The following is a 23,109-nucleotide window of genomic DNA, read 5'->3' on the forward strand; positions in this document are numbered from 1 at the left end:
TGTGGAATATTTTTCAAGCGCATAACGTTTGAGAGAATGAGTGAGATGGAAGCTTGCAAACAATGCGAGAGGATACGAGCGATAAGTCTATGTGACGTTTCGAATAAATCGCGAATCCTTTAACGGACTCTCGACTAACGTGTGTAAGCGCGATCGTTATAACAGCTGACAAAGCGATGCGCCCGACTATGAGAACGAGCCAAGTGTAAACCGAACGATGCATCGACAACTCAAATTAATTCCTCGAAACTCTGTTAACTTGTAGCCTGACGAGCGGCTCGAGTAAATACACGTATATACGTGTCAATTTGTACGGTACATACGTATACGTACATGTCCGTCTCAACTTTAATATTAATCGTAATACGAAAGTCGAACGTAACTATGTAAATAAGATGTAATCTTTATACGATCCTTAGAGAAAGTTTTACCTTTTGAAAGATAAAGTCTAACAATAATAATGTTATATTTTCTTAGAGTTTTGTGGAAATTCGTAGAATTTCATCTTGCCTTGGTGTACGCGTCAAAGAAGAAATATTAATCATCCGTTCAAGGACGAGACTCATTCAAGGAAAAGAGATTCAAGCAAGAAGAATTCGATCGGTTTTTAACGGCACGAAGAGAGGCCAAATAAGTAGGCGATATGAAAATTTTCTTTTCTCGAATACGACAATATTCGCGGCTTGGCGAAAACGACATAGGCCAAAGTTGGTGTTGAAAATTTTTTCCTCTTGACCGTGAGTTCGGTCAAGAGGAATTCTTTCGGGTCGCACGAACAAATTATACCATTGCAACTAAAGCAGCGCAGAACGAACTTTCTTTAAGAAGGAGAATTTTAATTAGGAGATAATAGATTCTCAAAGAGAACAGATGCATTACGGATCGGATACTCCTGAAGTAAGGTGAGTTACGACGAGGACAATGAAATACTTGCGTCACGAAAGAAAGAGTTTAATTTCCCTACTTGGGGAAAGAAAAGGAATTATTCTGCTCGCGTCGCGTCATTGGGTTCGATCGAAATTGCTCGTAAATATATTAGTTCGAACACGAGTCAAAGCACAAATCAACGAGCAAAGGATCGGATCGATTAAATTCCATTTAGGGCTCGTTGTTTGTCCAAACGATTATATGCCGATGATAAGTATGATAAAGTTAATTGCGGATAAATTATTTTCGTCAGGTGCCGTGAGTTTTATTCGCATGGTTGGCCGAAGAAAATAATTTTATCGATATCCCGAGGGAGTCGCGATGAAACGAGCGAAGCTCGTTTCGTCGTTACAAACGTTGACGATCCTTTTCGATATACATATTACCCGTATATACGCATACAGATATATATATATATATATGTGTGTGTGTGTGTGTGTGTGTGTGTGTGTGTGTGTGTATATATATATATATATATATATACGTAAATACGATTCCAATAGATAGTCCGAGCGAATAGGATTCGTTTGGTCGACTCGCCCGTAGCAGTGCGATGGATTTCTGCTTTGACCTGTCGTGGCGAGATTCGTGCCGAAATTTAAGGGGGCTTTTCCTTCGTAACGACAATTTTGCGGGACCGACGCGTTTGCCCATCAAAAAGGGCTTGGAAAAGGGATGAGCGGCCTTTTGTCGGTCTAATGCGAAAGGGGCTACTCGATGAACGCACCGAGAACAGGGAGATGAAATTTGGTTTGTCTTGCTCGTACCATCGTGACGTCCTACCGCGGTGAGGCGCGACGGTTAGAACCAGGAGGAGAAGAGTCACGTATACGGAAAGAGGGATGATGGGAAAGGGATCTGAAGCCAAAGAGGAGCAAAGGAAAGATAAGGAGGAAAGGGTCCAAAGAGGAAGTGGGAGGGGGACGGGGGAAGAGGAAGAAAAAGTCCCCCAAACAAACCTCTTCGAAGAAAAGTAAATTTTGGAAAGCGCTGAGATAAAAATCATATGTCCTCGTTGAAACTGTAAATAAATCTTCGAGCGTAACTGAAATGACGACGAAGAACAAAATTCATCCTATTTCCTATACCCAATCATTACGTGACGATATTAAACGTTCATAAGCTTAGGCAACATTCTCTATGATCGGTGAATTTATAACGGACAGATATTTTTTTTTGATTCAATGTAATAGTTTAGGCATCACCAAAGGCCAAATTTAAATGCTAAATAATTATCGCCAAGATTTATAAATCGAAGTGGAGGACTGCAGAGCGACTCGATCGCCGATTTTAGGGTAAAAGTTGAGAGAGAGAGAGAGAGAGAGAGAGAGAGCGGTCATAACCGAGTTACAGGTCCCCTAGTAAGTAAGAACGGAGGAGGAAGCGTGGTCCTCCCTTAGAAACGGTACGGAACGGAAAAGGGAATGGAAGCGTACGTGTCCTGCAAGAGAGCGCGGTAGACGCTAGTCTCGCGCATTCGCATTCTCTCGAGAAGTTCGAGGAAGCAGAACCGTCGTCATGGATACGATCGGCTAGTGCCACGCAAAATTACTTTTCAACTTGGCTGCGAGAGGAATTTTACCAGTAGAGAATAGTCAGACGCACTACGAAGATCTTAAACATATCTATTGCCTTATGAATTTTTGTCGATAGACTCCGAACGAATTTGAGGACGTTGCTTTTATCCTTATTCTTTTAACGGCACACGGAGTGACGCCACGTGGACGCTATGTTTTATGAATGACCTACGCGTTACGCCTACACGCGTCGCGTTACGATGCACGCGAGCTAAATATACCTACCTACGAGTAATACCTACGAGTTGTCCCGAATGGCGATGAGACGAACGCTAGCGAGCCCAACCCTGCCATTGTATGACAGTATTATCGTACCTGTTTATACGCGCGAGCGTTGTTCCGTTTAGTCTAGGCTTTTCTATGCGGCAACCGATAGGCCCACGCCAATCCGATCAAGCCTGATCGCGCATCGATCGTCCTTTTAAAACCAGTTGTCTCTTACTTGTTGACTATATCGAAAAACGTCGCCTCCAATTTCGGATAAAACTTGGTAGACGGCTAGTCCGCCCAAAAAAGCCCTAATAACGAGCCTCGCGACGTTTCTTTGGGGTTCGTTGTATCGAGTGCTCCCTCGGCTAAAATGGAAAAAGGATTTTTCTCGGCCGTTTCTCTCTCTCTCTCTCTCTCCCCCCTCCCCCCCACCACCGCTTTCAACGAGAAATCAACGAAAAGACGTTCGCGAGAGGGGTGCTTTTAGAAAGAAGCAATCGCGTTCCATTGTTTCAACGTGTCTCAAGTTTAGGCGCTTGCCTTTTCATCGTTTTTCATGAGGAACGACGAAAATGAAATGTTTTCAAAGAAAAATTGATATTGATGTTGCGCAAACTAACGCAAGTTAGCGATTGCGAAATAAAGAAAAGAGAAACAGGAAATGGAAAGAGAGCAACGGAACGAGGGACGAGCTGATTTCGTTGGGGCTACGAATTGGCAATTGCAAGCTAAATGATTTAGGTCGCTCGTACGTACTCGGTCGCTTTTACTCGGAGACCTTCCCCGAATTTCCTGGGGATGAGCCTACCCCAAGGCAATGTAAATATCTTTGGACCATCGTACTATCTTACCAAGAAAATAGATCTTTAATCAAATCGTCGGACTCGCGCCACGATGACTCATGCCACGCTCCTTTGGAATGCACGGACGTCTCTCTTGGAAAACCTATATCTCCCAGAGAAATATAAAAGCTGCTAATCGATATCTACTCTTCCGCACGTATATACGGGACTAAAGATTCTCCACGAACTTTTTTCATCCTTCATATGTATAATCAATCTCAAATGATACTGATCAAAACCAAAGTAGAAAAGAATCAAATAATCGCTCTACCGGAGAACTCTGATCGAGAAGATTAATCGCGAGAGTTTCGAAAGTCAGGGAATGATTCGTCTGCAATATGTATAAGCGACGAAAAAGCAAGATCACGAACCACTTTGCGTGACTCCTTTGCGAGAGATGCTGGTAGTCGGTTGGATCCCTTAAAGTAAACATCAAGTAAGAGACGGCGGAGGAGTAGCTACGCTTTCTTGGGATTGATCAAAGTACCTTCGCACCCTCCGGCAGCATATTTGATAGTCTTTACGGATGTTCTAACCTGCCGGCACGAGGATACTCGAAAGTTCTTTTCTCAAAGTAAACGTATCGACGTATCTACGAGGGCATCTGGACGGAAGAAAAAAGAAACCAAAGAGTCGGTGAATTGAAAATTTAACAGAGAATCGGCATCATAATAATACGATGGCGTGTATCGAATCGAGGTAAATAAAGTTTTGCGTAAATCGCTCGCGGGAGAAACGAAATGCAGTAAAATTCGATAACGTCCTACCGCACGTTCGCCGCACGATTTTCAAAATTAGTAGGATAGGGGAATCCCAACGAGAGGGGGACGAAAGGGGACCAATGTGAAAATCGCTTCTCTCGTAGGATTTTGCCTCGGGGGCTGAAATGAGAGAAGCAGGGAGATAGAGAGAGAGTATCGAGCGAGCTGCGTTGAAGCTTAAAACGAAAAACCTAAATGTGAAGAGTAACGGTGAAAGTAAAGAGCGAGAAGGAAAGTTACGGAGAGCATAACAAAGAGAGAATAACGGGGGGAGAGGGGGAGAGGGGTAGAGGGAGAGGGGTAGAGGGAGAGGGAGAGAGAGAGAGAGAGAGAGAGAGAGAGAGAGAGAGAGAGAGGTTCGCGAGCGTGGCGCTAAACGCATATCGAAGCTAGCGTTTGGAAACGAGAGGCTTTGTCGAAATTGCTTCCGTTTTTCAATTAATTCGAAACGCGGCTTGCAACGGCAAACGTGATCGAAAGGCAGCTAGAACGTGCGAGCGTGCCATTGCAACGTCGAGTCTCGATCGAGCGACAAGTGAGAATACCTACCTACACTATTCGTAACGTGTGCCACCGACAGGAGTTCATTTTCATTTAACGAATAAATCCGATCGATCCCATTTACGCTTAGCTATCGATTCTTCGATCGTAAAAGATCGTAAAAATATTCGGAGGATTGCTTTCTACGTATGTTAATGATACGTACTAATAGCTCCATGTTTTTACGATCATTATGATCCTTTTATTCGCATTTATTAACTCATATAAATAAAATACGTACGATCGTTTGACCCGGTGAAAATTATTATCGTCGAACGAGATACTTGTATTAATTCGATAGATTGAGGAGAGTAAGCGCCAAGGGAAGGGTAGAAGTCAACTCGGGAATAATAAATTTGCGCCGAGCATTTCCTTTCGAGCGAAATCTTTGGAAAAATTTGTGCCTTTCGTAGTACCTGCTGAGTCGTTTTTCCTCGATGTTGCCATTGATAAAAGTGATCAGCGTTCAGAGCCCAGCCTGGCGCGAAACTGAACCCTTCCGCGGGGAATTGGGGGAGCTTTTTGCCTGGGCCAATCGGACCAATTTGTTGGCGATGATGCAATCGTTGTCGAATCAACGGATCCGAATCCGGTAATTCCGTGTATAAGCCTCGTCTGCTACCAAGAAACTCGTCTTTACCTTCCAAACGAGGAAAGGCTTGACGAGGTTGCATCAACATTTGCTTCTCCATAGTGTAGAGAGATTCGAATTCGAGGAACGACAAACAAGGCTCCTTTTTTTCCGTGTTTCTCGGATAAAAGTCAAACGTCAAACCCATCTCGTCTCGATCGAAGTCCTCGGCGAGAGGCGATTCTCGTCTTCTCGGCGAACGATTCGTAGAACCAATCTGCGTAGACTGTCGATCGTCCGTCTGCGGGCACCTCTTAGGTGACTTTTTGATCGTCGTACAATCTAGATTCTGATTTGCGATCTTTCTGGGGGAACCGAAGGCGTTTCGAGATCTTAGAGTACTTGGAAAAGAGGATTCTACCACGTTAGTCTCCAAAGGTCCATTCGACGTACATCCCTCTACCGATTGAACGATGGATTTCGATGCGGTCAACTTCTTGGTACACGACTTGCTCTTGGCTCTTGCACCGTTGATATTATTGTTGTTGTTGTTGTTGTTGTTGTTGTTGTTGCCGCCTCTGATACTGCCGTTACTACTGCTGCTGCTGCTATTGCTTCTCGTATAAAGGCAAGGTAGCTTGATCTCGGACGCGCCGGACATTCTAGCCACATTTTTTGTTCTCCTCAATTCTAGCTATCGGTCGAAGAGCACTGCCGATCCTTAGGATAGGATTATTATTTTCTAAATGAAAGCCGTACGATAGGCTTTCGAGGGAGGAAGGGAGGGAGCAAAAGAGGGAGAGAGGGAGAGAGAGAGAGAGAGAGAGAGAGAGAGAGAGAGAGAGAGAAAGCGAGAAAGAGGGTAAAAGCGAACGATACGCGAATCGTATGGGCGATTACGGCTATTAATCGAAACTTGTGTCGATCGATCGAACGGAAGGGGCAAAAGGGCAAACGCGCGGACGGCTCCGCAAAGATACTCGGGAGAACTGAGGAGGATGCTTCGAAGCGTCGAACGCGCCGCACGATGAAGAGACTGCGTTGTGCGCCCGCGCACTATCGCGCCGCGCGTACCACGTACGTACCTACGTATCTACGCGCAGCCAGGTATATCCGAGTCTCTCTGAGCGTGAAATGAAAAGGGACGAGAACCGGTCAATTATTTTACCCGGTTCTCTCGCTCTTCTCCCTTCCTATCCCTCCACCTCCTCTAGTACTCGAGTTACGAGCTAGCGTAATCATTTTCGAACCCGTCGACTCGTTTTTACGAATCGCCTACTTTACGCCTATTTTACGAATGAATCGTTTGGACAGATGCCAAGGAGCATGTTAGTGGCATACTTGGAGCGAGGTGTATAGGACATGAAGCGGCTAATAACCTAATAACCGGCAAAAATGCTCGGGTTTATAGTCGACGCTCGGATCGATATAACCTCCAAGATGTCCACGATGTTCTTACAATTGTTCTCCACCATACCGATATGATTCGACCTGCAATCGATATTCATTCTGATGTGAAAATGAGCGAGAAAATTTATTGTATTTTCCCAAAGGAATGAAATTTTTCTTTTCTTTTTTTTCTTTTTTCTCTTTTTTTTTCTTCTTTCTTTTTATTTCAAGCGGCAGGTCACGCAAACGTTTTACTGTGTCGGAGCGAGAGAAAATCATCAAGCCCTCATGTATGTACATTAGGGGTGAATATTATAAAAGCACTCCGGGAGAATCGACGACCGGCTCGATCCCTATTGAAACGACAAGCGGTAGCTTGCTGAAAGGAACCGTTGAAAGAATGTAGTTCGGTGGAAAATGCTTTCGTACGAAAATCTCGCAAATTCGTTGAATTATCATCGCTCGAAAAAGAGCGTTAGACTGGCGATTAAGCGATTACACTTTTTAATTGTATTAATCCAAATACCACAGTATGCGGTCTGAATAAAATTAAGCGTCGAGGGACTGTTTGCCGTTGACGTTTCGGAGAATCAAATTTTTTCGTTCTTTTTTCTTTTTTTTATTAAAATTAACGAGACGAATCGAGGAAGGAAAATGTCCCACCTTATACATCATTTCATTATCTCGGTGAATATCGGCGTCTTTTCTCTTTCGTATCCCGCGTAAACGTGATATCATCGGGCTCAGTCGCGTCACTCGCAATGGTACACAAGTTAATGCGGTTGACATCGCTGATGAAAGTCGTCCGGGAAAGGAAAGCACCCTTGAAAAAGTCCCTCGTAGTGAGACTCGGCGCAAACGAAATCTACATATTTATAGGGAATGCTCGTCACAGCAGAAGATTTCGGATGCATGCTAAATAACCGAGGCCTGTCCTGTGAAGCAACACGGGGCTCGAGGAGGAGTATGAGGTGGAAGACTGGAAGGAGTAGATTACGTGTGCGCTGGTGGAAGAAGGCGGTAGTACAGGGTAGCGAGCATTCCCTTTTCCCTCGGTATACCATACGTCCATAGAACTAGGATGCGCGATAGAATGCCAACGTTTTCTTCTTTTCTTTTTCTTCTTTATATTATATGAATTTATTACTGAAAAAACCTTTCTAAATGGATCATTTCCATGATTACCATTGTCATTATTTTTTCATGATTTAATATGAATATGATTTAAAATGACATAGCGGGTAATAATTTAGTTATGCGGATTTTTTCGATGAAAAAACTGAATTCCGGGGCCAATATGCCCGTGGGAAGGGTATCCTTCAGTGAGATTTCAATTCGATTTCTATCGAAGAACTTGCGACTTTCGGTAGGAAGATATCAACGTAAACACTTACCAAGAACCAAGACGAAGCAGGCTCGACGCAGTTTGCTTAATGATTGGTAGAGTCATCGAGAGAGAGAGAGAGAGAGAGAGAGAGAGAGAGAGAGAGAGGGGGGAAGGGAGGGAAGGAGGGAGGGAGGGAGGGGAAAGAATAAGCGGAGCTCGAGTTATTTCTCGTTTCATACATACGTATATCGCGACCTAACGACTTACGGCTTACTTTTTCGTTTCCACAAATTCAATATAATAATGCGCGCTCTCGCGATCCTGCGGCTTAGCCCTTTTTACTCTCAGAGGTTCTCCCTCGGTTCGTCCTAACGCCATTTTCCATCGAACATTCAAAGGAACGAATCGAACGAATCGTCGAAGAACCACTTTGAATCTCCTACGTCCTGCGAAGGGTGGCTTACGGCAACGTTATTGCCATGTCACTGCCTCTAGGATTATAGCGAATCATTTTTTCCACATGAAAATGAAGAACCCTCGCAAGCACACAAAGGACCCTCCGCGAGCGTTGTCGCGCGAGCTTTTTTCTCTTTTTCTTTCGCTCTGACACTTTATTACGAACAATGAGTATCTACTTGGATATCAGCTACAAATATTCCACCATCACATATCGATCGTCATATACCCTTTCTCGAGACCGATTACATTGTGAATTTTGATGTACGTCAGAATTTAGAAAATTAATCATTGAACCGATTTTCATTGAACCTATCAACGAATGATCTCGTTCGAATAGAGTTCTTAATAAATGAAGACGAGCGGACTAGAGAATGATATCCGTCGCCGCAATCATATATCGGTGTTAGGTCCCGTAAAAGGACCCTTGTCTCATGGGACTTTCTATCATGTTCGTTTCTAACAGCCGGGGTAACAGCTTTGAAGAAATTTAAAAGGCGAATTTCGCTCGACGTATCGTTCATCGTTAGAAAAATGAATAGAGATGATCTTAGAGATTCGGTTAAAATCGAATATTAAAACGTACCAAGTTTCGTAATAAGGTACAAAAATGTTTCAACTATTAATTTGATTTAAAAAACAACAAGCTGTCGTCTCAACTTCGATATACCGTTATCAAAAAGATAACGCTTGTCCTTTTTCCACGAACGAAGGGCCAAGCTGACGCGCAATATACATTGTTACGTTTATTACTTGTACTCCGTTCACGTTCGCGATCCTAACATAGACACGCGATTGTACCAAGAAAGGGGGTGCGCGTAATTCCTTTGCATCGTGCGTGGTTGCACGCTCATGGGGTCGGCCGTGTTCGGCCACGAATCACCGTGACTCACAAGATTTATGACTCTCGCCTAAACTCATTGATCCTAGAGCAATAACGCGTGTAAGACGACTAGAACGCGTAAGTACATATGTCGGTTATAATGTTTTTCCACTTTATCATTTTATAATGATTATCAAGTGAATAGATATCGACGGGAAACGTCTATATCTGTCCACTTGATAATCAATTATTTACTTATCCTTTAAACTTATTGCAAAATATTTCTAGAATCGTTGGAAAAAGATTTTTACGCTTTTTACATGAAACCTCCTCTAAGTATCATCTACCGTTCATCCATTTCTTCATAAAAACAATGAAATATATGTATCTATCGTAATTTTATTTACCTTAACTTGTCGTATCTTGCAAGTACAAGGTATTCTCAACTTTTCAAATTGCTGTTGTTGCTGCTGTATAAAGTAAAACTCCGTGTACGCTTGATTCTCCGGTGATAAGGAGGATTCGGGAGATTCAAGTCCCGAACTGTTGCTTTCACCGAATTCGATATTTCCCGATGTCTCCTTTAAACCGATCGAAGAGTCCCTTCGTGGTGACAACGGTGACAACGGCGATCCTATTCCCGAACTGTCCGAGCTAGAATTGGCAAGTCCTCGATATACGGACGAAGTCTTTGCTGTTTTCGATTTTGGGATCAAGCTAGTTCTCGACGAGATTCCACGGGTTCTCGCGATATTTCTGATACTACTGGAAAACTTTGATCTCGATTCGAGAGTTTTCCCAGAGGATAATTTCAAATCGAATCCCGTTCTTGTACCCGTCTTTACGACATTTATTGCATTTCCGTCGATCCTTTTCGTTTCTCGACGTTTTATCGTGCCTCGACGTTCATCGGTCTCACAGTCGATAAGAATTCTTTCTTTATCTCTTTTTTTCTCAATTCTTCCATTTTCTTGAACAACACAATCATCGTTCTCACTCGTTTCGAAGTTATATTTACGGTAGCGATTGGTAACGCCTGCGGATATCAAGTTTCCTTCGCCGTAATATTTCACATCTTCAAAATGCCCTTTAGTACAAGAAAAGGACAGACCAATGGAAACCGGCCGTCTTTTCACTGTCCCGGTCTCGTGGCTGGGCGAATCCCAGTCCACGTGAAACGTTCTTCTCCTCGAACTCATTCCAATTTAAATTGCAGCTTTTATTTTCTGACGTGCTCTCTCTCTCTCTCTCTCTCTATATATATATATATATATATATATATATATGTATGTATATATATATATATATATATACATATATATATGTTTTCTTTGCATCAACGTCGAAACAAACCGCGTGCATGGGCGTAAACGAACACGTATATTGGAAATCTCGAAAGGGTTATGCGTTGAAATGAGTAAACGTTCTCAGTAAAAAATCCATTTACATGCGTACGAAGAATTAGGTACGTCGCAAAGGAGGAGATATTTTTCCTTGAAATCGTTAAACTATTACATAAGTAAGACGGAATAAGGAGGACGGACGTGCGGTTATGCGATTTGGCCGAGCGATAAGCGTATTTTCGATTCCTTCAACTCGACAACAATTCGATGCACTTGCTAGGGGTGCCGGGGGCATACTGAAACTACCCATGAAGGAACAGCCCTCTGTCGTTATGAGATCGTGCACAAGACCTAGCCATCGCCAATCGCAGGGATATACGTTCGACGAGGACAACGACGACTCCTAGAGAATGCCCTGTCGTTCCCCCTATCATAGCTGACTGCGGGGGCTAAAAACTAATTACATTCGGTCGCGCGGGTTTCTGATCCTCCTACGTGCCGATACGGACTTGTCACCGACCTACGTATATAAATTATTGCGAGTTTCTATACATACCACGAAATTATTATTTCGAAAAAAGAAAAGTAGAATTCGTCATCAAGATATAATCAAACTCTCAGATTTTATACAATGGCATCCGAGCGAAGAGTTTTCGCGCGTCAATATGTTTGCATAAAAACGTATCTCGTACGTTTGAACGGCAGCCGTAGGGGTCCCTCAAGCCCCTCTGTAGAGTGCAACCTACTGTCGCTACTACGTATCTATTATATTATTATGGCTATCGCGGAATACCAGTGTGCTTTTATGATAGGTATGAAAGCGGAATGATTGCGCATGACGACTCGGATGCGTACGGCTTGTTGTTTCGAAATACAATATTTTGACGGCTACGTCATGGAAGGGATAACCGCGACGTAATCAAATTCGCTCGTCACGCTACGACAGCCAGCTTATGTGATTATGATTTTGCGTTCGTTAATACGGATGATCGATCCCGCTTAACTCCCACCTAAATACGGCTACGGGTGTATGTAAAAAAGGAACGCTTGAACAAATGGTTAAGGATAATATAGTAATATAGAAGTATAATACCGGTGGAGTGGTATAATGCTCGATACCATAATATAATGGTAAGTACGTGCGAATTAATTCTCTTTTAAACAAATTTTTTCGAAAATGTCGAAAAATTTTTCCGACATTATCTTAAGAATAAAGCGTCAAATAATCATAATGGAGCTTTCGTTCGTCGCGTTTTAATAAAGATTTAAGGTCAGGTTAATTCCTTGGCGAGCCAACGTAAGTGGGATTTTGGTAGTACGGAGCTCGCAATCGAGGCTTACAACTTATAATCCCGGTACATCTCGTTATAGATAACCCTTGCGAGCTCGCAGATTACGCTTGCACGATGGCGCGTGAGCGCGCAAAGTCCGCGATATCTCATATCCCCCTATATCGAGTCCTGCCTCACGAGAAACACTCGAACAACAATCCTCGTCCCGGTTTATCCCAGGCCGTCATTTCGAGAATGCCTTATTCGGATAAACGCCTACGATCGCACAAATTTTCCAAATATCCAGATCCAATTTTCTCCTGGTCCGTCGGTCCTCCTACGTCGAAGGGTCAGGATTAATGTGAAGCGGAAGTAACGCGATCGAGCTTATACCACGAGGACGCTGTCGCTAGGTAAACTCCCGCACTAACGCGCGATAACACGGCGCGATCTATACCGATTCTCAGGATCAGTATTTTTTTTTATAAAATATTGCATAGCTCTTGTCGGTAATCGTCGTTATCGATCGTTAATCGATCAAGCATTAATTTTAAATGGAACGAATTTGAAAATCGCGTTCCTCGAAGGCGCTTGAAATTTACAATGGACGGGCACACCGGCCAAGGATCAAAGTTTATTTCTATTATTCGCGCAGAAATCTTTTACCGACCGAGTTACATTTTATCTCTCCGTGGATAAAAACTTTCATCCGTCTGAAAATTCGCCACCGTTGCTATTTGTCGTGTTTCTCCTCGACAGATGGAGCTTCTCGATAGACGGCACGAGGGCTGTTTCCAGAATGAGGGGTAGATATTCGAGCCGAGCTTACGCGTGCTCTGCTTCTACCACTATGGATTTACCATTAATCGAGACGAACGGGAAACAATTGTCCCTCAGCTCGCGTTCCCACCGCGTTATAACTATCTGTGGATTTTTCAAAAGACAAAAAAGAAAAAAGTAGTCAAGGAGGATTCAAAATCAACACATTTGAACTTCATCTTTTTCTTTCTTTTTCTACGACCGTCGTTATTGCCACATAATTGTCAATACCTAAATTTGAACGATTGAATGTTTCGATACGAAAAAGATATATAACATACTTTTCTGTGGTATTTACTTCCAAATGATATTATCCATTAAGTGCGTATATATAAAATAATATCAATATATCATAGAAGAAATGTCGACGAGATAGTTACCATCTCGGGGTAGGGACTACGCATTGGAATTTTGTCTCGGCAAACGGGACAAGATGAAATTTTCACAAGAGAAAGAGCGAAACGCGAAAGAGGGATAGAAGGACTTGAAGGCAAGATGGGAAAAGGAAACGAGACGGGCACTTTGGGGAGGATCGAGCATATCTCTTTATGGAACGAAATGTCTCCTTGAAATCGGATTTCTTCCACGGCCGGAGAAAAGGAGGAAGCAAAGCTTTTTGGGCAGAACGAGCTATACCCGCCCGCTGGCGTAACGGTCTCACGTTCGCGGGGGTGTATTTTCCCACGTGGCCGTTGGATCATGCGCGTTACGTATCGGACAAAGTTTTGTCCTGTCTAGCAGGCAGGTTTATTGCGGCCAGGCATTACCTTGACTCCTACGAAATAGGGGAATGGAGAACGATGCTGAGAAGTTGAATGAGGAGAGGGGGGGAGGGTGGTGGTGGGGGGTTAGGGTTTAATCGACGTTGGAAAAGCGAAAGTTAACTTTAAACTTTCAAGGGGAACACGTTGCGAATGCGCGCGCTGACGTGCGCGCGTATACAAACATCACCGATCATCACAAATTTTCTCAATCTCGTCTATTTCCTTATAACTATTTGTTATTCTGCCGATCAACGAGCTCGGAAATTTAATTCCAAGGTTATATTCGTAACGCATTAAGTAAAGACTTTGCAATCCTCGCGCACGCTATTCCTGCCTTATGACAGTCCACGCATATTATCATGCAATAATGCTCGGTGAGCTTCCCTATGACCAATTTTGCCTTCGCATGCAGACTAGACTTTTTGTGCTTGTGTCTGACCCTTGCGTACGGATTGCAGGTCCATAAAATTTATGTTTGTTGTGGGCGAACCGTTATTATCTTGAATTATTCTTCGAGGTAAATTGATTCGCAACATTTCGATTTGCAGGTACCAATATATTTTTCGAAAAGAGGAAAAATAAAGAAATGAAAAATGAGAAATTAAAATGGCAACGTCGCGTCAACATCACGGTCAAATATAATAGTTTCCGTGGATGAAGGACGAAACGCGATCTGCCGTTGTTCATCCGTTATTATTTATCGAGATACCAGATTGTAGTTATCCAATACTGGATACTTTCGGTACAGATGGTAATCGTTGAATCTTTCAAACGGTCAGTTATACATATACATTCATTCTTCCTCGTACGAAGATTTATCGTAGCATACGTAACCACCATTCTCGGGTGGTCGAGTTCCGGATCCAAGAATTGAGATCTCCCTTGCTATTCTCAGATATGCTAAGTAAATTCTTATAGTAATTTATTCGAGAAAAGGGAGAAAGGGACCCTTTAAGAAGTTTCTTAATTGATGGTCGTAAATAGGGAAGGGAAGAAGACCGTGGTCGAACGTTCGGTATTGCATTTTAAAATCATCCGGACGAATCCTTTTCCAGTACCTCTTTCGACGGCCCCTTCACTCTTTTCGAAAGGTAATTCTATCCAACGCCACTCGAGATGATTACCTTAAACGAGCTGAGAACAGCTGTGTAGACTTTATTTGAAATATATTTTCTTTGAATGTTCCTATTTATATGACATACGTATTATACGCAAGTAAATATTGGGTACCGCGCATAGGACGAGAACGAATAGGACGTGAACGTGATCGATATCGATATTGCGAACGTTCATTACGAAACGGTTCGGTAATACTTTTTATTATTCCCTATGGATCTCCGTGCATCGTCGTACGTTAATGACATTAACGTGGACGAGCAGAATTCTCGTTTCTTTTTCAGGAAAAAGAAAGTTGTATTAGGATTTAGAGTTTGAGATGACCCGTGCTAACCGAACCAAGGGCTTGTGCCAAGGGTTGGAATGTTACAGCTCCTGTCACATAAATATCCCGAAACCCCTACATTCTGAGAACCCGCGCTGTTCCATCCCTTCTTACCGGAAATACTTGTTCGAGTAAAGTTTCAGAAACTCTTCCAGCCTGATATCGATTTTCAATTCTTGCGCGAGCGAAAAAGATGAAGGTGGATAATGAGGGGAAGAGGTGGGACGATAGGTTCTGCTTGACTATGACGATTTAACTATCGTTTATTACTACCTAGTGACGATTAAAGGAAAATTTTCGAACGTCAATACATTTCTTCCAATAATAATTATTGCGCCACGCAATATTACGCGTTATCTTTTATTCGAATGAAAATTTTCCAACGTTCTGAGAATGGGACGAGGCCTAAGAAAAATAGATAAAAATCGGGAAAGTAGGTAAGGCCGGTCGACATTTCTAATGGTGGAACTCTTAACGGAGGGTAGAGTCTAACGACCCCAAAAATATTAATCTTCGATTAGACGGCATATCATGCCGGCCGATCAGAAATGCGGAAAATTTGGAAGCGTGAAAAGTCTAGGGTCTCTCTTATCTCGAAAGCTTCACATTTCTTTTCTCCTCGTATCGTTTGGCAGCTATGTAACTACTTGTGGCGTTCGTGATACACGCGTATAATAGACTTATATACAGTGTGTCTTTCTTATCGTTCTAAATTTCGATCAAACGATCGAATGATAATTGCATACGATGGATCTAGTTTCATGATGAAAAAGAAAAAAGAAAAAAAAAAAAAAAAGGAAAATAAAAGAAAAATCTGAACTGATTTATTTAAAAGGCAAAATTACAGTACGAAACTTCAATGATTTCCCGACGATCGATTCGAATCGATGATCTCAACGCTTAATGGCGCTACAGGTCACGTTTATTCTGCCAAATTTGCGAGGACGATCGAAAGAAGTACGTAGGGTGCCGAAAATGCGGTAGGCATTTGAGAGAGAGAGAGAGAGAGAGAGAGAGAGAGAGTACGAAGAAGGGTGTGCGCCCTTCGTACGCCTCCTTCGATCTCACGCTACTACTCTCGGAAGTCGAATGAACGCGTGCACGCCGTGGTAAGAATCCGTTGACGTAAGCCAATTTAAGATGCTCGCTCGACCCGTTTCTCGCTCCCCATAGCGATATACAAGCCAACTATATAGTATATCCATGGTACGTACACACCCTCTTTCATCTCCCGCTCTGTGTCTGCAGTCTCGTTCTCCTTCGGATAGCCACGAGACACACGTGGGCGTTGTATCTTTAATTATATCTACGCGGCCAAGGGACGTAAACCCAAAAGCCGACCGCAAACTCGCACCTTCCTGAGGGATGCCGATCTTGCGAACTAAAAAAGCCCTTTTCTTCCCACTGTCGAGACAGATTTTTCTTACATTTACTATCTTTTCTGTTTCTCTTTACGACAATTAAATATCCATTTAGTTTTACATTCGTATTATCGTATCTACGAGGAATGAATAGAAACGAATAGATATAACGATGAAGACCGTGAACGAACGAAAGTGTCGACTTTTCCGATTCAACTATATAAGAACTATATAGGATACTCCCTCAAGTTTTCGTCTTTAAAAATTTGCTCCTCCCTATCTATCCCTCCTTCATCGTCGGGGCGTGGTTCCCCTCTTCTACTTTCTTCTTGCCTACAAATCAAGTTCAAAGCTCGGTGAGCTTTAAGCTCGCAATTTCGAGAATTTCTAGAGAAAGCGAACAGCGAGCGATCGAACGTTTTTACGAAGAAAATAGATTCTGGATGGAATTATATAATAGATTCTGGAAGGAAATTTTGTTAGAAAACAGCCAGTTACATCCCACTTTTTTTTCCCATCAAATTATTACATTTATGTATGTAGATATTATTAAATTTATTATCGGACACGCACAAACTATTTCAACAAAAAATGAAATGCATTTCTTTCAAGCGCTAAACTCGAACGGGCGTTTAGCCCTTGAAAGAAAAAAATATTTTACGAGAAAAGTATCCCAGGAGAACGTGCTCTTTCCACTCTTTTCCTTTTTCTCTCCCTTTGTTTTTGAAAAGACTCAACCAAGATTTAAGAAAAGAAATTTTATAGGGAAAAAAATCTTTGAAATAAAAGTGAAATAATTATTCTTACCTTAACGGTTTCCTGAGGCGTGTACCTCGCAGGGCGTTGCACATGGGCCTGAACCTGCAGGCTCATTGCTATTTCATAACTGCAGTACGGAGTAGCCTAAAGAAAAAAAAAAAAAACTCTACTTCAATTTTTGAAAAAAAAAATTTATACAAAGCACACATCAGATAGAAATAAGTATATACGATATTTACAAAGGAATTTCCGATTTTTCATCGATTGTAATTAATTGTTTAATTATTAGAATAAATTAAATCGTATTTATTATATTATTGAATCGAATTATATTATTTAATGAAGTATTTCAAATATGTCTACGCGTACAGATAAGTTTTTCAAAATACGTAGTCGCTAATGCTTTTTTTAATAACATTAAAAAAGAGCAAAAACAAAAAAGTAAACGAGCGATAGTTTCAAACGGGTTTCGAATAAAACCGAGCCTCGTACAAAAATCGGAGATTCGCAAGAAGGATAGAGGGGACGCCCTGCTGAGTCGAACCGTGCCGAGTCGGTGCGGTGGTCTGCTTGTCAATACGAACAAGTACGTGACCCAGGTATCAAATAGCGAACGGTACGAACGTTCGCACCAGAGAGCGAACATTCTCGTTCCGTTTCTCGAGCTTCCATTTCTCTCTATCTCCCTCACTGCTTTCCTTAACGACCGCCGTACATCGACATTTTTCTACGCGAACTTCCGACAACGTAATCAAACATTCTATGCAACGTCGTTCGTCGTTCGTCGTTCATTCGTTCAAATAAATATATCTATCTAGATGAGATATAGAAACGATATCGGCTTTTGCAGGTAAACTTTTGGAGTTTAAAATTATGATTTAAACTATAAGATGAAAAAAAGGACAAATGACGAAACGAACAAAATGATCTTACGAGTGAATTCGTTAAAACATCTAGGTGGAGAAAAAGAAGAATCGATAGATTTGTAATGAGTAAAAAAAGATCTTGATTATTCGCGTTCGCGAGAAACAAGGAGATGGTAGAGAAAACAAAGACCATCGAGGGTTGAATATGCGAACGGTACGAAGGAGTAAAGGAGATGGAAAGGGACGGTTTCCGATATAGGGAAGCTAATCGAGCGAAAAGCATAATTAATCACGACAAATTCGTCGTGATTAATAACGAAGGCGTTATCGACACTGCCGGGAAGCATAAACACCTTTAATGGCCGATGGAAATTACTTTCTCTCATTCGATGAACTCTGGTCGACGACGTTTTTTATGTTTCTATCGAGTACGGATCTTTGGCAGTTTTTGTGTAAAAAATACGGAAATATGAGAATACGATTGAATATATATATGTATATATATATATATATATATATATATATATATATATATATATATATAGAGAAGAACAATTTGAAAAATAAAAAGGAGAAATAATTCGTCTGAAATCGATCACGATCGAAGATTTTCGATAAAGTGCTCGGAGGAAGAATTGGAAGTCAGCGTCGGGACAGATAGATAGAGACGGAGGGGGTATAAAGGACGGGGGAAATGGGCGATGTACGGGCTCCCATATCGTCTAATGAGCCCGAACGGCCGTGGCCGTTCGCAGCTAGGGTAACTCGCCCGTCCTGCGACTCTCCCATGATACCCCGTTTCCTCCCTACCCCTCTCCACCTTCCCATGACATTTTCACCGTGAAATCCACTGTTCGAGCTGTTGAACGTGCCGTGAACGAGCGTGCTCTGTACGTCACTACACGTCAAAGCGTACAGTCTCGTATTTTAATGTACCTACGTACACTCTGTTTTATACCACCGAAAGCTATACGAGTATACCAGACCAAGCATCGCGCATTACATCGTCATAACATGGATTAATTCGGCGTGACGTTGTACGGGAACCGGTTGCGACATCATTAAACTAGCTTAATATTACCGAATAAACCTAGATCGGACGCTTGTTCGCGTTTAACGAATTATAGATCAGATCGAGCAAAGTATTATGCTACACTCGAGAGAATCAGTTAACTGCATGCGTACCGTTTTTGTTAGAAAATCAACCGTTAGAAAATCAGTAGACTCGTTGCGTTTTTCTCTCCTTTTTTATATTTTTTATTCATATTTTTATACATATTTGATCTTTAATCCTCCGATACGAAATTATCTTTCATCGTGTATCAATTGCTATACGATTGGAACTAGAAATAACGAATTTCCTTGAACCAGTAAAGTCTGGAATGTCAAATAGTCTTTATTTCGCAATGGTACACATCTATACGAAGCCTTCCGCTCATGAAAGGAGAGCGTTCGCGTTCTATGAGTGATCGAGAAGCATGATGTTATCTTTACAGCTCGATGACGAGCACCGGAAGTATCGCTTTAATCACCATATCCGAAAGTCGTTCCTTTTGGCACGCCACTGAACGCAAGATCGTTTTTTATAAGAACCCGACTTAAATTCAATGAAAAACACAGCTCGGAGAGTGCAACTTGGAGGAAATTTAAAAAATTCAAGAAAATCAAAAAAACTTTTCATTTGTCTCTCTCTCTCTCTCTCTCTCTCTCTCTCTCGAAAATGATAACTCACGAAAAAATCTATCCCAACGTCACATACATTGGTCTTTTATAAAATAGACGTCTTCGAGACTTATCAATGCGACATTTACATAGTCCATCAGGATTATCGTTGCGATCGTGAAGCGGGTAGAAAAGAGCAAAGAAAAATTTATTTGCACGAATACAAACATGTAACGCATGTAAGCTCAACGGGGTGGAGGTAATTCCGAGAGAAAAAATCAAGGATGGAAACGCGCGTTAATTTCATGCGATAAAATGAAGTTGAGAGGAGGAGGGGTAAAGAGGCCAACCGGGATGAGGAGTGGTGGAAGAGGGAAAGGAAGAGGAAGGGTGAGAGTAGTAAAAAAGAAAGAGAGAGAGAGAGAGAGAGAGAGAGAGAGAGAGGTGGAGGAGGCACCATAAGGTCTGGAAGACCCCTTACGTTATCGATCTGTCCCTTGCTCAGCGATATGGCGCGGTACGCACTATACCACACCATGCACCCCCATGGCGCATTCTATATTGTTCTCGCTCGCTCGTGCGCTCGTGCGCTCTCGTACGCTCTCGTACGCTCTCATATATATCGCACTAGTACCTACACGTCCACGTCCCCACGTCCTTGTATATCTAGCTTATATTAAGCGTTCGTACAGGGCTGCCCCGGTGTACGTTTACGGTGCGTTCCACTGTCGTTTCCGCCATGGTGTAAGTACACGCACAACCGATATACTCTCCCCCTCTGCATACCCCTTTTATCACATACGTTATGCAAGCCGCCACCTCACACCTGCCCTCGACGACACCATCAACGGCATAGAACAACGTGTCGCTTACCTTCCGCTATGAATTCGCGTGGGAGTTTTTGATTTTACATTGTATAGTTAGGTTTTTTTAATTCTTTATCAACGAGTCAATCGACTTAGTATCGATCTCCAATCGATCTGGAAGTTGGAAGAATTTCTCTCTTCTCTCTCTCTCTTTCTCCCTCTCTCTCTCTCTCTCTCTCTCTCTCTCTCTTTCTCTCTCTCTCTCTATCTATCTATCTGTCTATCTATCTCTATAGCGCGTTTATTGTTATTTACTGTTATCTGATAGGAAAGTTTATTAAGAAAAGTAGATAGACACTAGTAGAAAAAAAAAAAAAAAATATATATATATATATATATATATATATATAACAGCATGTACAATCCCGTTTACAAGAGATTTATCAATTTGCATTGAATCTTCGAGTGGTCAAAATTCAAAAGAAAAACGTCGTACTAACGAAGCGTACATACCGTGCCAGTCGCGTTTTATCGTCGCGTCAAAGCGAGCAAAAAAAAATCCCTTCTTGACTTTCATCGAATGAGATTAAAGGCCATTTCCGTAAAGGCTATACACTCCTGAAGCACTCGTAACTCGAATTCCACCCCCTTCGAACATATGGTATTCCACTTTTCATACGGTCGTCAAGAGTAATAGTAGGGAGAACCAGTGAGGGGAGGGTGGTGGATGAAGGAGGGGGAGGTAGATCAAGAAGAGAAAGGAAAGACGAGAGGTAAATACATGGAAAGAAGGACTACCAAAGATGATATCTAGACGAAGGACGTAAGAGAGAGAGGGGGTGGCCGTGGGTTGGCACGTTCGTGAGAAAGATTAATATCTCTATCGGACAAGTTCAGCGAAGCGAGCCATTTATCTACCTACGTAACGCATAACATGCCCTTTCTATCCTCATTCTATCCTCGTTCCACCACCTTCGACTTCGCCGAGCCCTAACAGAAGTCACTCGTTCATATTCTTTCCTTCTTTCTTTCTTTCGTTCTTCCTTCTTCTCTTTTCGACAGGTTTATTTGAAACTAAGATATAAAGTTGTCCGTCGATCGTAATAACACTGGCTAAAGGGATAATTAACTTAAAGAAAATAAATCGAGATTGTGTAATAAAATTTTTTCGTATGAAGTCGCACACACGGTCATCGCCATCAATCAATCCATTCTCTCGCTACTTAAGTTCACTAACTATCACTTTGTGCATCTTGCCGAAAAAAAAGAAAAAAGAAAGAAAAAAAAAATAAAAGCCGCATAGTTCACAAGGCTCGGCGTGATACGGCGGGGATCCTCACACCTTACAGGAACAAGCAAGTCGCTCGTTGATCTGCCTTAACTGATTAATGACTATCGCGACTAAATGCGATTAGTTATTTTTTCCTTTTATTTCGAATTGGCTGTTGTATATGAAACACGAGATGACTCAAGTTTCTCTCGTGATACACCTAATAAAAGTGAATGTAGGACGAATGTAATGACGACGAATGAGTAATGTTAAAAAAGTAGTGCCACGTCGCTGTTGTTGTTGTTGTTGTTGTTAAGGAAAACGATGAACAATGTTAACGCTTGTCGCTTACGACGATATACGATTAAATGCACTTAGAGTGAGTAAATTAAAGCTATCTCTATCTTGTCTAGGCCTTTTGTAGTTCACTCTCTCTACGATTATGTAGCGGAACACGCGATGTCTCAAAGAACCGTTTGTTCCGCGAGGATCCCTTTTCACCCTGTCCTCTTGTAAACCCTTTACTTCCTAAGAGAGAACTCCTTACGTTTCGCTGCGAGTGAAATATCGCTCGCTAGAGCTTTGCTATTTTCATCGTAACGACAGGTAACGGTGAACGGTGAGATGTACGCGCTTAGATCTCTAAATACCTATCATACGTAAGTACATACATACATACATGTATGTATACTTATGTAGGTATGCAAACCTGACGCAATCCCTCACACTGCAAAAACTTTCCATCATTGGTACTGATTTGATTTAACGGTTAACCCGCTAACCTGCTATCGTAATATTTATTGCTATTGTAATTTAATTTATATTTTGATGATGTCAACGTATCGCAGTCGTAAAAAAAGAGAAAGAAAACAAAAAACCGATTGAGTATACGTACGCAGCTAAGTGCATATCATTTTATCTCACATACGTTTGCCTAGATACGTCGAATGTCAGAAAAATGTTTGAACGCTTATTACTGATTCTCCGTCACATTACTTTCCCGTTAAATCAACGAAGACGAACGAACAAGAACGTAATAAGTCGTGAGAGATATTCTTACAGACGTGGGTCCATTAATAATGACTTTTAGTTGGAAGATAGGGCAGGCCATCAACTAAGGACTCTCTCTTACTCGCCCTTTTTCTCTATTTCTATCTATCTCTTTGATATGATTTAAAAGCTTTTAAAATCGTTGGACCGAAAGATTCAAGCATGTTGACCGTGAAGAAGACCGAATGTGATTCGATCCCGAGCAAACGGATATTTTTCTTCGACTTCTTTTCTCCCTTCTTATCATGCTCCTTTACCACGTCAGCCAAGGACA

At 42.0% G+C, this 23,109-nt stretch overlaps 1 protein-coding gene and 1 long non-coding RNA gene across 4 annotated transcripts in view; one reads left to right on the forward strand and one right to left on the reverse strand.

The window, feature by feature from the left end:
* Nucleotides 1-23,109, reverse strand: part of LOC124946787 (protein sickie) — an 84,341-nt gene that overhangs the window by 58,521 nt on the left and 2,711 nt on the right. For 2 of the 3 annotated variants that reach the window (XM_047488011.1, XM_047488010.1), the window contains exon 1: nucleotides 5,274-6,104. In XM_047488011.1, coding sequence (XP_047343967.1) covers nucleotides 5,274-6,089 — 816 coding nt within the window. In that variant the 5' untranslated portion in view covers nucleotides 6,090-6,104. Of the gene's footprint in view, nucleotides 1-5,273; nucleotides 6,105-17,229; nucleotides 17,326-23,109 lie in introns of those variants that run through there. The other variant, XM_047488013.1, reaches the window with a different exon arrangement.
* The window catches only part of LOC124946861, a 29,690-nt gene that overhangs the window by 4,284 nt on the left and 2,297 nt on the right, over nucleotides 1-23,109 (forward strand). The window lies entirely within an intron of this gene.

Source organism: Vespa velutina, chromosome 2, assembly GCF_912470025.1.
Source record: "Vespa velutina chromosome 2, iVesVel2.1, whole genome shotgun sequence".
Lineage (NCBI taxonomy): Eukaryota > Metazoa > Arthropoda > Insecta > Hymenoptera > Vespidae > Vespa > Vespa velutina.